The sequence below is a fragment of the Amphiprion ocellaris genome, chromosome 8 (genome assembly GCF_022539595.1).
Source record: "Amphiprion ocellaris isolate individual 3 ecotype Okinawa chromosome 8, ASM2253959v1, whole genome shotgun sequence".
Taxonomy (NCBI): Eukaryota; Metazoa; Chordata; class Actinopteri; family Pomacentridae; genus Amphiprion; species Amphiprion ocellaris.
The window spans coordinates 26,553,754-26,571,899 of NC_072773.1; the positions used below are offsets into that span (position 1 = coordinate 26,553,754).

Sequence of the window (18,146 nt, forward strand, 5' to 3'; positions counted from 1 at the left end):
GGGTTTTATATATAGAGAGTCACGCAAATTCCCATAACTAACAATGCTGTACTGTCTTAACCTTACTATTTTTGTCAGGTGAATTTGTATTTTCTATAATTTTGTGGGGCTTTTACCACAATATTGAAATCACTCAGATAAGTTCCCATAATAAATAACACTGTCAGATCTTAACCTTAATATTTACTCTAGTTTTGGTAAATTCACAATGACTGTTGTATAAAAAATGCTATATAAATACCAGTGATTTTCCTAAGATTACCACTACAGCAGTGTAAAAGTATGACATTACGAGTAAACATACATGTCCTCCATTAAAATGTCTCCTGGTACCGGTATATCATATAAATGACATTTTTTAGATTTGTGACTTTAGTGTTGCAGCTGGTTGAAGCGGGCCTGGTTTTACTTATTTTAGTCAGGCACTGGTTTCCAACTTGGGGATTGAGCCCCTCTGAAAGATCACAATCACAGAGATCACAGTGTGTTTCATCCATTCTCCCCTGGTCATTTGCCTTCTCTGCTGGAACTGTGCTCTCATTTCAGTCCAGCTTCTCCCACCTGCCCCTGCTTTCCCACTTGTTGCATCACCTGACCTTCCCTGCCCTTCTGCTCATTAGTTCCTCGACAATTCCCCAGTTACACCTTGCCAGATTATCCGTGTGCTTTTGCCGTTGTTTTCCCACTATGCAGGGCCCTGATTATTTTTTGCCTGTTTTCTCACTGTTGTCGGCCCACATGGAGTTTGTTTTTTGGTTCAGTCTCCCAGACATGTACATTATTTGTTTGCACAAAAACTTCAAGTTGACATTGTCTGCCTGTCTCAGAGTTGTGACTAGAGAGAAAATAAGAAATAACATCGAACAAACATATACATTCACAATTTTTTTCACGTCCTCTAGATGAGTTTAAAGGGGAATATATTGCTGTAGAGTCAAAGACATTACATAAAACTCTTTTTCTAGTTATTTTTATACACTCATCTCTTAGAAAAGCTTGAGAGCATACCATCCTGCCAACACATTCTGTTAGTGTGTTTGACAAACAGGAATTCTCTCAGGGGTTGAGTCACAGAAAATGAATGTTTAGCAGTTGTGAATTGTTTAAAATGTTAAACATTTCCTTAATTCTGATTCGCTGCTTCTGTGTTTATATTCTAGTAAATTGAATGGGTCAATATATAATTGAGGGACTTTTGAAGTCCATGGGATATATCTTGCATACATTTGTATTAAAAGTAAAAAAAATATGTTTTTTATTATTACTATGATTATGTCTTTACAAATTCCACAATTATTTATTATGGAAACAATCACCTATCAATAAAAAATGACTGGATATCACTAAAATGTCAACTAAACTCTTTTACAGTCTGCTTTTTGTGTCAGCTGCGGTACATACCTGTGTCTTGTGGCCTGATTGGAAGTCTGCTCTGACTGGCTGGGAGAATTTCTAGTTTGACAGTTTCAGAGGTGCTGGCGAGTAGCTGCGTCGCCTCCATCAGTGAGCAGTGCTCAGTGCTGGTCCCGTCTATGGACAGGAGGATGTCGCCTACATGCAGCGCTCCACACCTGAGACAGGACGACAGAGGTGGGTCGTGTCAGGAAGTTTTCTGTCAGGAAACTGTCTTTGGAGTGGTAACAATTTCAAAGGTTTTACTTCACCTTTCCACCACACTGGCGGCCTTTATCTTGTCGATAATAATAACTTGTTTGCTCCTGTATATTGTTGTGGTGAGGCTGATCCCCAGGCTGGTCGAAGGACCTTTCACGATCTCCACCAGCAGAGGGCCTGAGGCTTGTTGCACTGCCTCTGAAACCGATAACATGGACAGATACAGATACAGTGGTCGACAAGTTTACTGAATGCATTTAATACTAGAAACAAAATGCCAGTGACAATGTAAACACCCCAAGACAGTCATAGATGAGCATAATGTGATCGGATTTACATTGTTCATTGATTTACAGTTCTCAGCTGCTTTGGCACACTTGTTTACCTTCCATTACATACATTTCTTGTAGCTTTACCCAGCAATACACTGACTTTGCCTCTGGTACCAGATTTTAAAAAAGCAGTTTATAAATCATTTATTAACCGGAATTCATGCTTCATTAATGGTTAATGAATAATTTATGCTGTGTTGATCAGAATCTGGAAATGGGTTGCAGGACACCTGGACCAAAATCCATTTAGTCTTTTAATTTTACAATATTATCATTTATTAACTGAAACAGTTTGACTAGTTGTTGATATGCATTGAAGCATAAAGTATTACATGTAAACATAATGAGAACATGACAGGAAATGTAGAATGTTCAATGCTGTGTCCCTGGAAAGTGTTGTGAGCAAAGCTAATAGTTACTCTGCAATAAACAAAGCTTTAGACCCCCAGACATATATAGCAAGCTAAGCCACACCAACATAGCAAAAGTACTTTGCTATATCAGAAGCATCTTTTTGTTAGGTTATTTTACATTTAATTTTATGTATTTGCTGTCTACAGACAGTAAAAATGTTGTTAGGTGCTAGTTGCTGCTTGATCCATTTAGTAGACCATTAGACCACTTAAAAGTGCTGCTGTGCTAGTGGTTTCAGAAATATTCGTGAATCACTGTGAAATATCATTGCTGTGTGTATCTATTCAGTAATAATGTAGTTATGAATGGTTATAAACATATATAACTACTTCATACTTGCTATTCAGTCATAAGTCTTAGTACAGCCTTCAAAATGGCTCCTGTGGTTGATTTATATTGAGCCAATAGTGAAAGTTAGTCAATTTGCAAATAAAAGTGTTAATAACTGCAGCTGTCTTTGCACACAAGCAGTTAATAAATAGATTTCGACCCAGTTATCCTGCTGCTCCCAAATTCATTGAAGATTTTGCCAAAAAAAGACAAAAGTGTCATGATGGGAGAAGGAATTTCCAAAACCTGACAACTAAAAACCTTTTCTCATTAATGGCCTATAAATTATCTATAAATGATTAGCAACAATGAAGTTTTAACCCTTAATAAAAGCATCAATTAGGTTATAAACCAGACAGGCAGGAATGTTTGAATGGCCAGTGAGGTGTTAAAGGTGAGCTAATTTTTTACTTTCAAAAATCTGCTTTTATTAAACTTTCATTTGAGTGATTTTTGTTTCACATTGTGGCTTCATAAAACTGCGAGGATGTCTGTCTTTCTTGTTGAGTTACTGCCTGCTCGCTAGGCCCCAGTGAGAAGTGACATGAAGAAACACAATTCATTGTCCTCTGTCATTTTGACACAGTTCCTTTTGACATTTAACTGTCTTGACTAAAGCAAAGACAAAGGGACATGTCATTTTGGATACGTCTATGCAGAAGAAGTTAAGTATCTTGAGTGAGTACTGGTCTTTTGCAGGACAAATCAAGTGTTGCTCTGCTCAGCATGAAATGATGTGATGCAGCAGTGTTTCAGAGAAGACGCTTACACGATTAAGAATAACTGCAACCAGCATAAATTTTAAAGTTCTTGTTCTGACTTATCCAGATATTCAGCTCTAAAATAGATTTTCTTAACACTTTGAACTCTCTGACTGGTTCAGCGTTGAGGCAGGAGGCTTAAATCCTGAATTCCCTCACACAGAACAATAATGTGTGTCAACTGTCCTCGGTGACCTGCCCCATTTTTGCACAGACCAGTGCAAAGTGTGCAATCTTGAGAATTAGTCACCATGGCCAAATTGAGGTTATAATTAGGCTTTTAGTCATGTAGTGAGCGCCTGTGTTTAGTGGCGTACTGTACCACTTTTTAACCCAATGCTGAGGATATTCGGATTCGGTCTGTGTCCTCAAACTGACTTGTGTTAGTGTTTTGTCTCTTTTTAACAACATTAGTGTCTCAAAATGACCCCAACAAATGAAGTGAAATGAAGAAACTATATAAATACTAGAAGGGCACAGCTTGAAATAATGCTGATATATGTTGTTTGTTGCACTGTGTTCCAGCCACAGTTTACTTAAAGGTGCCTTTTGCAGATGTAGCACATTAAATATAACTGATTTAACAGTAGTATGATGTTGTCTTTTGTGGCGTTGGAGGAGTTTATATCTAAAGGTCTGTGGGAAATAACCATCATAGTGTTTTTCTCAGGTTGAGCATTAACTGAAACCTTGTATTACAAACTATGGATGTGAAAGATGGGGGAGTTCATCTGGCTTGGACAATAAAGATACTTTGGAAAATATAGGATTTAATGGTCCAAAGCACTGGCCCAAATCATTTTTGGATCTTGACTAACATTCCGCACTAAACATCACAATATCTTGGTCCTCTGCAGATTTCAAACCTTTATTTATTTGCACAAATAAAGAGTATGGACAGTAAGAACTTTAAAAAAAACACAAAATAATGAGCATTTCGCAGAAGAGATTGGAAGCCAAAAATGGCTTATGAAGATAGTTCCCCTGTAAAAATATCCACAAACAAAAGATAAAAATAAAGATGGAATAATTCCTCAAAGTTTGAAGCCTGTGCAATATTTTTAGAACCCTTTCCAGGTGTTTTTTGAATGAAGAGAATGCACTTATTGCTTGTAATGATTGAGGCTATTTGAGAGAGATAATTGAAACAAGATTGCCTCTTTAGCTTCACAACAAACCACTTAAAAACAAAAATAGACCCGAAGGTACCCAGAATATGTCCATTTGATGGCAAGTTCCTAAAAAACACACACACACAATCTTGGGTTTGAATTTCATATTTTAAAAAAAACTGTATGTTGCTAATGGAGAATTTGAGCTCAAGTGTAATAAAGTGACTTTCCATAAATACCTTGTGTCTGAGTATTTCTCTCAGCGTAATCATCGTATAGATTTACTTAAAAGCTGGAACAGGCTAATACGAAGAGGGATGCGAGGACTGAGATGATTTAAAGCTACTTATTGTCAAATAAGGTGGGTTGAAGGGTTAATGCATGGCTATGAAAGTCTGTCATCCTGCCTCATGAAATATGTAGCATCATCAGGGCTTCTGGACATGTGATGATCAAACGTCTGCCTATTGCTCATGTCCAGCACTTTGTCATTGAAGATCACATTAAAATACAAAATACACAGTTAACACTGTCCCTCAATGTTGTATCCAAGTGTTGAATATACTTTTAGGTGCCACTATGTGCGAGATTAGACCCACATGTTTTGATAAAGCACCATATATCACCCATCTACCCTTTCACTGCTGCTCTCGGGCTCATGTGACTCCCCTGTTGGCGTCTCCAGCACCGACACTCACTTCCATCCACGCTGCCAAACGGCCACATTATTTACCCTCAGAGCAGCACTGCCCTACAATGCCTCCACATATTCTGTGTGTGACTGTGTGCGTGTCTATGCGCGTGCGTGCGTGTGTGCTCACCCATGACAGAGACGTCATACTCAATCAGGAACAGAGCTTCCTGGCCGCTCTGCATCAGCATGGTCAAAGCGTCAGCGTGCCTCTCTCTGTTCAAAGGCATCCCGTCTATGCTCAATACTCTGTCTCCGGCCTTCAACGTTCCCTCTCTGGAGAAACACAGAAGGAGAGGGAGAAGATAGAAAAATAAATAAAACACAGGCGACCATAGCAAGATGCTCATACAAGCGTTTGAACACCAGTCACAGTGCATGATTACACTGTTCCACATGAGCGTTTCCTCCCAGGTGAGATGAAGGATAAACAAGATAAATGGCCGTAAAGTCTTTGATGGTTGAATTATGTTTGTTCCAGCGTTTTGGTGCTCTCGCTCGGTTTTCATGGGGAAAGGTGCAATGTTGCTTTAGCCTCGGGACGAGCAGTGCCCTTTCTGCTTTGGAGATAACATACTCTATATGTGTCACAGCCACACTTTCATGCAGTGGCCTGAGCATACACTGATGCAGAAGAGAAAAGCAACGTGCACACAAAAATACTGTTGTTTTAACATCACTTAGATGCATTAATATTAAAAATGAAATGCTGCACAGAAAACAAATAGAGGTTCTAATGGTGGAGAAAAACAACACAATTAGTAAAAGACATTCATTAGGCTATAAATCTACATTTATACAATGCAGAAACATGCATGCATGCACACATACAATAATCTGAAAAGACTCATTCATGCAAGGTCAAGACATACAAAGCATAAAAGCCACATAGATCGCTACACTTGTATATGCATACACAAACACGATGTTCAGCGCACACTTGGGCACATCCGTTTTGTCCACGTTCTTACCTGTCAGCAGGACCGCCAGGTCTGACGTAGGTAACCACCAGAGGATGAGACCTGCGCCAGTCTTCATGGAAGCCTCCTGAAAACAAACCCCAGAAAAGCAATAAAAACTAAACACAGATACAAACAAGTGCAAAAAGTGAAAACCTGCTATTATATTGGAACCAAAAATCATCCCATCCACTTACCTCTCATGACAAACCCAAAACTGTTTCCCTCCTTGTGTAAACACACCTCGATGGTTTTGGTTAGGACTCCTGAGGGGGTCTGAACTAAGAGCAAAGAGGAAAAGACAGATTCATAAAATTATTATTTTAATCTTATGTGGCTACAGAAAAGGAACACTATTCACATATAAAACTTTCACAAAAATTGCATTTTAGTGACATCTGAGATACTTTGAATTAAGAGAATGAAGAAATTGTTGTGAAAATATGATTTATTTAATCTCAAAGTGTAACTTACCACTGTTTGTTGACTTGTTCTAATGATTTACAGTCACAATCAGGGACCAAATGTGCTTCTGAGGCCAGCCGTTGATCAGTTAAACCCAATGATCATTGATTTAGTGATTCTCAGGTTGAAAGATGTCTAGCTGTTGAACTTAAAACTTCATTTGGCCAACATGTTTATGGTTATAACTACCCTTTCAACACAGCTGAAATGGCTTTGTTCCAAAGTGGGGCAGCTGTGCTTCACAGCTAAATAAAAAAAACAGTAAACTGTAATTTTTCCCCTTTGATTTTACATATTTTTTTAGAATACATGACAAGATCTGTAACATTATAAAAACGAATGAATGTAAATGTACAAGTCTATTTTAAAATAACAGTAAAAACATGTAGCTATAAATAACCATAAAATTTCCCTACAAAAAAGAAAACAAAACTTTTTTGACATGAAAAGACTTAAGATGCATTCTATCTATCTATCTATCTATCTTCTAATCCTTTGTTAATAATAAAAGCCAAAAAGTACATATGATCTCATGCAATAGGCTTGAAATTGCACTGTACTGTTATAAGATGCTTTCTGTTATTTTACTTTTTTTTTGGTGCCCCGCTGCAAGAATATTGACACTTTTTCAAGTTTTTTTCCTTTTCTTTTTTTTTAACAGTGATGCAGAACATATAAACACACAGTAAAGCTGAAGTGAGAGCTGAGCCCTCTAAAGGAGTCAACACCATCAGGGGGACCAAATCTGCCTGGGAGTTCGGAGGTCCCCCTGCAAGAAAAAAATCTCAATTTCAAAAATAAAACGCAAAAATTCACTATCACGTGAAATGGATTTATTTATGTTTAATTTTGTTATCTTTGTGGCAAGTCAAATTTCTTGGTAATTAAGGTTGGTGGCAAGACTGACTATTTAGCACATGCAAATTGTACCATTCTCAACTAAGGTATTTCCCTCAGTGCAATTACTGATGTTTGTGTGATCTAGCAGCTTTGTTTTTCTCAACTTCCTGTCTCTGAGCTCTTGTTTTTTTAATCAATCTTTTTGGTTGCAGGCCAAACAACAGAGCAATATTCGAGGTGTGATGAGCAGGAGGAGGGATGGAGGGAAAAGGTTTCCGGTAGGTAGTTCAAAGTAAAACTCAACAGCCTGTTTTCTGTAACTTGTTCCAGGAGGACAGCCTGTAATGACAGCTTTCATGCATGCTCTTCCTACATATTATACCTCATTCTATGTGACACTTTGAGACCAGAAAGCAGTCAGAATATTAACAGATAGCACAATTTTATGCTGAGCTCTGTGGAGGTTAAATAGTTTACATGTCATAAGTCAGGGTTCTTCATGGTCTACAGTCTCAGCTAATAAGCTTATCTATCAACCATCTTTGTGCATTATCCTAAAATCTTTGCGCATTTTTACTATCTGGTGAAAGTAAATCAGACTATCTCAGAATTCACTTACCAAATGGAGGCAGCTCATACTCCACCTCCAGCACGACTCGCTCCCCGATGTTCTTTAGCAGGCTGATAATCTCATCATGCCGAAGCTTTGACAGGTTGATGCCGTTCACTGACTTGATGTAGTCTCCTACATTCAGTTGGTCACTCCTGTGGAAAGTCACGGAAAGACCATTAAGGTCAGCATTCGGTTACTGACTGGGGGAAGCAGGCGGCTGCCCCGAGGCCTCCAGAAGCTCCAGATTTACTGCACATTTGTCACCGAAGTTGCAAATTTGCACCACTAATGCACAACAACTCAGCTCTACATTACTGGAGCACCTGATGCTGTGAACACGTCTTAATGATGGGCCGAGTTTTAACACCTTAAAACTGCAAACATCTGTAATGTGTGAGAGAGAGATGTGGCTCACAGTGATGGACTATCAACAACTGTGCTGTCTCTGGAGCTTTACAGACACGTTCAGCTTATTGCTGTAAGCAACTCGTAATTAGTGAGTTGATCTGGCAATCAAAATGAGACGCAAACATCTAATCTGACTGCATGTTCTAGGTGGATTTTAGTGCATCATCTCTCTATGTTTGACCGTCAGAAATGATATTTAATGCAAACCATATAATATGAATGTTTGCATAAATATTCATAGCTGGTTGTTTGAATTTGTGTCACAACAATAACGGTCATTAGTTTTAAGTGCCCCTGCAGTAAAATGAGTATATATGTGTAAACTGAACAGTTTTTAACAAAGATATTTCCCTTCAATGCAATCACTGATATTTTTGCAAAATATGCATTTCCACAATTACAACTCCAGTGCAAAATAAGGTACCAGTCTTACCTTTATCCCTGTGATATACATTGCAATTACAATTCTGTCTGCATCTGTCAGGGCTCCCTCCTCTGTCCCAACTTCAGCCCCCACCTGACCTCCCTCATCCTCCCTCCTCCCTCCTATTCCTCTCTCCACCTTCCTGCTGCAGCTCAGCAGAGCTGCTCTGTCCAGCTGCTGTTCATCACCAATCACTCATCAACGGAACTCCGGGCAGCTGCAGTGCAGCACACCTGCTGATCATCTCCACCATAAAAGCTGGCCAGATAGTAAACTCTGCTCACGCACTCCGCTGACCCAGCTGCCTGGTCCCACCTGCTCTGTCCCCCCCATCTCCTGCACTCCGGATCCAGCCCTGACCAGACCTCCCCCCTCCCTCACCTTGGACCTGCTGCCTGCTCCTGGATCTCCTACTCATCGTGGAGGGTGTCTGCCTGCTGTGTGCCCCCCTCAGCTCTGGAAAACACCCCGCCTGTTGCCCTCCCTGGAATGAGGCTCTCCTGCCCGCTCTCCGCCGCCAACCTACCCCCACCACGGAGGACGCCAACCGGGCTGCCGGTTCCTGGTACAGTCACCCCTCACCCTCCCTGTTTAGTTCAGTTACTCCAGACATCAGTTTTCCCACCCCGTCCAGCACTCCCTGAACTTCTGTTTAAACAATAAAATCCACCTTTGTTCTTGCCTCAGTCCCTCGTCTGTGTGCTCTCTGCTAGGGTTTACCCCCACACCATGACAGCATCATCTGGATGTCTAAAGCCACAGTTCATGCCCTTGTTTTTACCATCTGGAGTCTCATCTAATCATCTTATTTCTTTGTGGATTTTGAAAATACAAACTGTATTTGTTGTTTATTGTCAAAAGGAACCCAATTTACTTAATTTGTTTTAGGTCTTGAGAACCATGTTTGACCCCAGTTGATATGCTTTTGGCTAATATATTTACCAAAGAAGATGGTTTTCTAGAATAAAAACAGGATACTTGGATAAAGTCAGCCAAGATAATCTGAAATACATTTTATGAATTCAAGTGTGATCTAGCAGCTTCATTTTTCCTCCCTTTCCCAAACTGGGCAGACAGTAAAGATACATTGATTTTAGGTACCCTTGTAGTAGGGAAACAAACATGCAGAGCCACCTGTGTAGAAAGTGAATAGGACCCTGGAGTGGGATGGCTTAGAGCCATGATGATTGTACATGGTGTCTCACATTTGACATTCTGAGTCAACACATTGCTCATTGGAGAGCTAATTAATTAAATAGATGTTCTGCCATTGCTTGCCCTTCTAAACTTTGGGCTACTGCCAATCAGCACTGACAGCAGACAGAGAGAGACGTCTTAACCAGCAGAGCTGAACGGCCTGTCATCGTGGTCCATTCTCATCACACTGTGTCATTGTCAGTCGCTCTCCTGTCTGCCTGTGTGTCTCTCCACCCAGTAAATTAGCTAGCACTTCCACACAAGCATGGACTCAGCTGTGGGACGACAAGCTGCTTGGAAGAATTAGCACAGTGTCTGTCTTTAAACCTCCTTGGACTTGACAAGCGATTGCATATTTGGCCAAGACATTTTCAGAGGGGCTGTCTCATTCTTACAAAACTGTTTGTGTGTATGTGTGTTTCATTTCAGTCACATGCTGTTTAATCATCATGAAATGTGCATCTCCCACTACATTTTCTTTTCATGTGGTTGATGTTGGGGAAAATTAGTTTCATCTTAATTAAGCAGTCTCACCAAACAGTCAGATTGAACAATTATCACTGTACAGTAAATTAGTCCTGAGTATGACAATTAAAAATAACATGACCTTTCAGTTTATCGACACATCTATGCAGTTTCTTGGGCACTTGTGAAAAAAAGTCCAGGTGACGCTTTACTTTGGTTTGACAGCAAGCTGATCTAACGCCTACGGTCTTTCAGTCAGGGCGAGCTGGTGTAACTTTGCAACACGTGTATGTTTGCGGGGGCAGAATAACAAGTCCGGACAGCTTGGTGTGGTTGCCAGCTTTTAAGTGCATCACAGAGCAGAGATCTCACCTGGCAGCTAGCCCACCTGGCCGTAGGTTTGACACTCTGGGCTTGCCATCCTTATCAGACCCTCCGGAGATTGTGAGGCCAAGGCTGCTGCCTTCCCTTTTCATCAGGTCCACAGTGGTCACTCCTCGATACTCCTCTGCTGACAGATACAGACACAGGCACAGATCCACAGTCAGCATTAGCATCTGGTTGACAGAATCACCCTTTCTAAGAGGCAAGGTAAGACCCTTTTCCTGAATCTTTCACCAAAAATGCTCTCTGACACGCGACCTCATACTTTATTTTCTCACTTTCCTGTCTTTTTCTAGTTCCTCCACATCTTTCAATCTGAGTGAATCTTTGTGGTGGGTTCAGAAGGAGGACAAGGAGGGTGGAATCAATTTTATTAATACCACGCTAAATGCTGATAATGGAAAGAAAGACAATGCATTATTGCAAAAAGACACTCAATGGGAATGATGTTGAACACAGGCCACAAATTGAAATCCAACTGTATTCATTGTGGGTGACTGAAAATGAGTTTGGCATCAATTGATGAATATGTGGTTCTAAAACATCATCACAGAACTCATTCTGTCTTGTGATCCACATTGTGCTGTGCTGTTAAATTGCTCTATGTGAAGTCTACTAAGTGTGGTTTAGTACCAATGACAGATTTGCCATACAAGCATTATTTTTCACCTTATCTAAGCATTTAAAACAGTGCAACATCAAGCAAAACACAACACACGCATGGCTCACCACACACACAAATCTCAGTCAGAGATGACATGACTCCTCCTCTCTTTGAGGTGAATCAGACAACAGACAAAACCAAGAGATGTGAAGTCACGTTTGACTGTATTGTACCTGAAAGGCTGCGCCTCCGGGACGAATGGGATTGGTCAGTTGCCCCGGACTCTTTGCTCCCCTTTGAGTATGGCCCTTCATCTGAGGAGACAGCGGCGAGGTAAGATGTGTAGGGAAACTCTGCAGCACAAGGCTAAATGAACATGACCGCTCATTGCACATCATGACAGCAGCACACACTTTAATGCTTTGAACATCACCCTGGGTAATGTGAGGGCTTCTGGCATGGAAACAGCACCAAGCCACATCCGTCAGGCGTTAACTGAACCACAGCGATAAGCCTGAACTCACGACCCTGAAAGGTCACCCCACTCTGTTTCCACGACAATCCTATAAAAGGGTCAAGGGTTTTAAAAAGCTACTCTGTCTGCAGCAAAGACTCTTGAAAATCATTTAACGCAAGAATACGTGTGCAGCAAGCTTGATGTACGTGACTACCAAAGCATGGGAATTTTCTTGAAGGAACAGCATGCGGTTAATGGAGTGTTCTTGCATGGAGAGGAAATCATCATTTTCATGTCATTTACAGCAGCTGCTACAAAAAGCAGGGAAATGTTCAATCTGCTCTGCAGAGAAACTGATTTTTTTTCTTTTTTTTTCACCCACAGTGGGACCCTTTTCTGACACAGCACAGGGCTGTCCTCAGATTAGCTGAGCCACTGCCCAGCCTTCTGAACCTGAATGCAGCCGTACAAACCATGTCAGCAGCCACAGTGAAGAAGGAAACTGACTTTGCACTTCTCTAATCCTGTCCACTGCAGATTACCTTTTCAGCTGTCTGGTGCAGTGATTGAACATCATATTGCAAACTTGAGAAAGAGCTGTGCCAGGATCTCTTTTTAGGAGTGGACTGGGCATGGTACTGCCTTTCAACACAGGCATCAAACTAAAGTCATTCACAAGCAAAAGGCTCCGACTGCTTCATTACTGCACTGTGGAGACACTAGATTAAAATCTTACTTTGACTATCAGCCCTTATTCATTAACTACATGAGGTTCGTTAAAAAGTTGAAGAGGGGACACAATGAGAACAACACAGAGCGGCTGCTGCTTCTGGTGGTGTTCTAAAAACAGCATAAAGTTAATTATTGTAATTTGGTTTGGCACAGAACACACTGAGGAGATATTTTCCTATTCATTGTGACTTTTATTTAGTAATTGTCTTATTACCTCCAATATCCATCTGAATCAGTCTAAAGATCACAGCAAACCTTGCAACTCCAGAGATACCTGAGAATCATCGCAATTTTAAGTTTTCTTCAGTGGAAAAATAATGAAGTCACAGTTGTCTTTAGAGCCATAGACATACTGCAAACAGTTGAACTGCCAATAGCTAATTCAGCATGCTTTTAGTGGTGCCAATTTATCAAAATGTTAACAAATGCAGGCTAAAAGTGAGGTTCAGGATTCTGCATGACTCATCGACTCTACCGCAACGTTATAATGTGTGCATCCCTCAAAACTCAATTATGTACAAAATTGAGGTAAGAAAAATAAAAAAGCGACTGTACTGTTAAACTATATTGTGTATGGAGGTGCAATAAAGCAATAAAGGTCAAAACATTACACAGTGCTCTAGAGGTCAGAAATTTTAAACCTGTTATCATGAAGCAGCAATATCTCAGGTCTGAGAGTTTATCAGATCAACATAAAAAATGTCAGTTTAGTTAATCTGACATCTTGCTCTGTTGCTCTGTCAAGACTGAACTGGGGGAAACAAGTGCTCTGCGGACATCAAACCCACTGCTTTATCACTGTCCACATGGAGCCCACACATCTGTCCGATTGAAGATGAAGCCTTTAGACAGCTGAGAGGCAAAGATCCTTTGTCATTCCTTCACTGACCTGAAACCTTTCGTGAGCCCCGGGATGCAAGGAGGGAAGCAGAAAATTCAGCCTTCGAGTGCACACAGATGCATGAGTCAGACCCCAACTACAAAAATATCTCTGTTGGACTTGCATGTTATGGGGATGTACAGAAAACACACAAGCATAAAATGGTATTTCACACAAATTTACCCACATCCTTGCACAAATACCATGTCCAGTGGCTTTGAGGCTACACACACACACACACAAATACACAAAGTGAGTGACACATCACAAACACATAATAGGCAAAAGCCTCGTAGCCATGCGGGCTCCTGGGGGCCCTGACAGTCCAGCAGCTGTCATTGCAGTCAAAAGGCAACATTAGCTCTGGGTTACACAGACCCAAAGAGCTGCACGTGACTGAACGCTACTGTACCGTCAAGCCCTCCTCCTCCTCCAGCTTAAAATAACCATCACTCACCCTCAGAGTCAAAATTAAGATCAGGATGGGACTGATTATGAACAGAGCAAAAAAAAAAAATTGCCAAACCAAAAAAAATGTAATAAAATAAAAATAATAAATGAAATGAATCTGAGCTCTGATTGCTTAGTGGAGGAAGTCAGTTGTCGTCTCATGGATATGATTTGCTTGAGAAGCTGCATCTGAAGTACCTGGTGAGTGAAAATTAAATTCCTCCCTCCTGCGTAAATATGCAGTGAGTTAATTAACTCCTGATTTAATTCAGGGCACTGTATGCCATCCAATCCAAATGTAGGTTAAATATGGGGGCGGTGCCTACAATGACAATGAAATCATAATGCTATTTTCAGATGTAAAACTTTATTTATACACTGGGGCCCATCCAGACCCAGTTTATTTTGCTATATCTGCCCCAGTTACACATGGCAGGACACTTGGCAGAGCAGCAGTCTGTGATTCTACAATCAAAGTCATTTGCATTTCGGCTAAATGGATGTGAGGATACAATCAGGAGGAAGGCTAGAGGGACAACTCAGCTGCCTTTCACACATGTGAGAAATGAGCAGCTCTTTACAGGTGATCAGTGACCTCCTGCTGTCTCAAATACAAGTTGACTCTAAAGATCAAAGTGTGATTCTCTTACCAATGCTGTTCTTGGTGTCTCTCCTCAGACCACACAGCATGGTTGTGGTTTATTCAGCGCAGCCACCCCCTGGAAGTAACCTTGCTGATCTTTAGTTGTAGGCAGAGAGCTGAGGTTCCACCTGATGTAAAAGTAGGCGACCCGGCAGTCCAGGTCTCAGTCGCTCACATCAAACAAGAAGAACATCTTTCTTTTGTCATTCCTTCACTCCAAGTCCAACAATTCCTTTAACCATGTCCTTGTTTTGTACGTCTGGAGCTCCGGAGGGCAAATTCTGATCCCTCAGATGGTCTCTCGTCCTCCCCTTGTTTGAACTCACTAGATGATTCCTCTCAATCCTCACAAATATACTATCAGCTCAGCTCTGTTCTTCTATAAAATCCAAAGCAGGGAGGGAGATGGTTCGTGTCCTTTTCTTGCCATGTCGCCGTGGTCCTGCTTTTTGAGCTATTCTAACTAATCGTCCGTCTGTGTTCCAGAGGATTTATCATGCCTCGTTCATACACTCACATGAGCTCACACACAGTCCTTCTCCTCTCTCATACAGAGCTGGAGTGTGTTTGCATGCTCTCTCTCACTCTCTCACTCTTTCTGCCAGAGGGGTTCAGTGAGGCAGGCACACACGATAGTCACTCCCTCCCCCCTGCACACACACACACACACACACACACACACACACACACACACACACACACACACACACACACACACACACACACACACACACACACACACACACACACACACACACACACACACACACACACACTTTACCCATTCCCCACCAAGTCAAACACATCCTCATACCCACCCACACACACATATATCCATCCAGTACACACACACACACACACACTATGAGGTTAGGCACGACAAACCCGCACACACCCCACGCACTCAACTCTCAGCACAATTAACACCACCTGCACATTCATCGTCAGCCCTGCAGTGTCACATTTTTTTCACAGTCTCCACACGTTTTGCACAGCTTGTATTTGCACAGTGCCTTTCTCTCTCCGTGTCTCACACACACACACAGACAGACAGACAAACACACACACACACACACACACACACACACACACACACACACACACACACACACACACACACACACACACACACACGCAGGCACATAGCAGCAAATCCATATGCAAAATTCCTGTGCAGAACAGCTGCATGCATGTCTAGTCATTAAATCTGATCCCGATACTGTGCAGTTGTCAAGCACAAGTGACAGATTCTGATTGTGATCGTGTGAAAATAAATAAATGGTTCACAAATAGACTGGAAACCAGGAACAGTTCGGATCTGAGCAACTTAGTCAAAATCAGGTGTGCTTCCTTGGAGGCCCAACTTGTCACATTTCCCCCCTCGGGGGAGTTTAAGGGCCCTTTGATAATCCTCGACCCATGGCGGTGCCTCCACCCAAACACTGTGGACCCGTGGCTGCACCTGTCTGACCATTTGTCATGCACACAAGCCTCGACGCCGGCCACTTCCTGACCCCCAGAGCCCCCACCACCAACAAACCCCTCCTCCAGCCTCACTGGCAGCTCCTCTGAACCTCATCTGCCCGTTTTTTTGGCTCACTGTGAACAAACTGTTGTCATCACTAAGACTTTGAGGTGCCAAACCAACAAAACCACACAGCACGACCAAATCACATTCAATTCCGGCTTCCACAACGAAACTATACCCTCGATTCTACAACAGCCTCATGTACAGATGCGTAAAGTGATTGCAAACAAACATTTCCGTGTTTTCACCCGCTGTTGCATGGAGCCTAATTAGTCAGCTGTTCCAGTGGACACAGTACTCTTTGGTGTAGATAATTTCCTCAGAGACTTTTGTCCTTAATACCCCATTTACAATGTGAGCGAGCGTAGTCTTTCAGAGCGAGACTAATTAATTTCCAACAGAATAAAGAGAATTGGGAGATGGAGAAGACTGATAAAAACCTCTGGGAACAAGGCAGGTTTAGTTATAATAAAAAATGGACTCTTTTGCACTTCTTCGAGACTGGAAATCAACATTATTGATGTCGTGTGAAAGATAAGGCACTGATTAGATTAGGAATACAGAACTGCAGCGGTGACCTTGGCGCACAAACAGATGCTGGGAAAGCTCAGACGAAATGAAATCAAAGGAATGTAAAGAGAAATGTGCAAAACATTATGAATTTCAAGAACAGTATGACTGTATTTGCTATAGAGTTCTGATATTCTAATTTTCCTGTTACATTCTTGTAAATTAACCCTTAAAATAAGCCTACGTTTTGACTTTACATTGACAATGGTTGTTCTAGGCAGAAGGACCTGAAGCTCAACCTCTCCATCGATCAAACTGACCACACTGCCATCTTATGGTGATCAACTCTAGCTGCAAGTGAAAGTCTGAGGAGCAAAACGACTAATTCAGTCGTCACCCAGCGCAGATCAGTTTGTGAAAAAAAAAAAAAAAAAAACGAATCAGAGGAAACACATGTCTCACATGCTTTCCGGTTCACCACTAAGGTTAAAAAACTCACATTTCAGTCGAGCAAATGTTCATTTCAACAGGCCCACAGCACACATGCAATCAGTTTGACCCTTTTAAAAAATGAGTTTAAATAATTTACTTAAGTTGGAGACTGCTGGGAGATTATCTGACTTACCAAAGTGAAGTAATTTTGAGTAGAACCATAAAACTCTAAATAAACTGTAAAAGTCTTACATGTCTTAAACTTTAATGTTAATTAATAAAGGTTTCCTGCAGGTTTTTACCTTTGGTCCTCCCTCTGATGATGCCCAGTCTACATCTGAGAGAAAAAGAGAACATCCTCCTCTTTCCTCCTGCTGACCGGCTGCCTTTCCTCAGGGAATCTGTCTGAGGGAACGCGAAGGAGAGCTGTTTGGGGGTGAGGCGCCCTTTTCCAAACACTACCCTTGCTGACATGTTCATTTTCTGACCAGTGAAAAGGAAAAAACAGACTCTGTCCTCTTCCTGTCGCTTTCACCATCTCTCAGACATTGCAGTCTCTGTCTGCCCTGCTGTTCTCATGTTCTCCTCCCCCTCTGGAGAACATCCAGTCCTCCCAGGTGAGTCTTCCAGGCCGCTCCACAAACAGGTGCAGGTTTTTAAAAAAAAAAAAAAAAAAAGACTCAGATCCACCACTGTGTCTGTTTGTTTCCAACCATCATTGGTAAGTTACTTCCACATCCAGGCAGCCACAAGCTGACTGGCTAAATAAATGTTATGTTTTTGCATCTCTGGCAATGTCAGTTTTACAGGAGCAGATGGCAGAGGGCTCAGGGCTGTGGGGCACAGCTTGCCTGCCAGAATGCAATGGAAACTTTCTCTGCAGGGAACCGGCTCTGAACAT

General features: G+C 41.5%; 1 protein-coding gene across 7 annotated transcripts in view; it reads right to left on the reverse strand.

The window, feature by feature from the left end:
* Nucleotides 1–17,938, reverse strand: part of grip2a (glutamate receptor interacting protein 2a) — a 37,914-nt gene extending 19,976 nt beyond the window's left edge. Inside the window, exons 1-9 of one of the 7 annotated variants that reach the window (XM_055012765.1) lie at nt 17,548–17,938; nt 11,847–11,927; nt 10,998–11,136; nt 8,138–8,283; nt 6,411–6,494; nt 6,226–6,301; nt 5,385–5,530; nt 1,665–1,812; nt 1,402–1,571 (exon numbers count right to left, since the gene is read on the reverse strand). In XM_055012765.1, coding sequence (XP_054868740.1) covers nt 1,402–1,571; nt 1,665–1,812; nt 5,385–5,530; nt 6,226–6,301; nt 6,411–6,494; nt 8,138–8,283; nt 10,998–11,136; nt 11,847–11,927; nt 17,548–17,725 — 1,168 coding nt within the window. In that variant the 5' untranslated portion in view covers nt 17,726–17,938. Of the gene's footprint in view, nt 1–1,401; nt 1,572–1,664; nt 1,813–5,384; nt 5,531–6,225; nt 6,302–6,410; nt 6,495–8,137; nt 8,284–8,972; nt 9,068–10,997; nt 11,137–11,846; nt 11,928–14,782; nt 15,373–17,547 lie in introns of those variants that run through there. The other 6 variants (XM_023298678.3, XM_023298679.3, XM_023298681.3 and 3 more) reach the window with 6 other exon arrangements.
* Between the last annotated feature and the right edge of the window lie 208 nt (nt 17,939–18,146).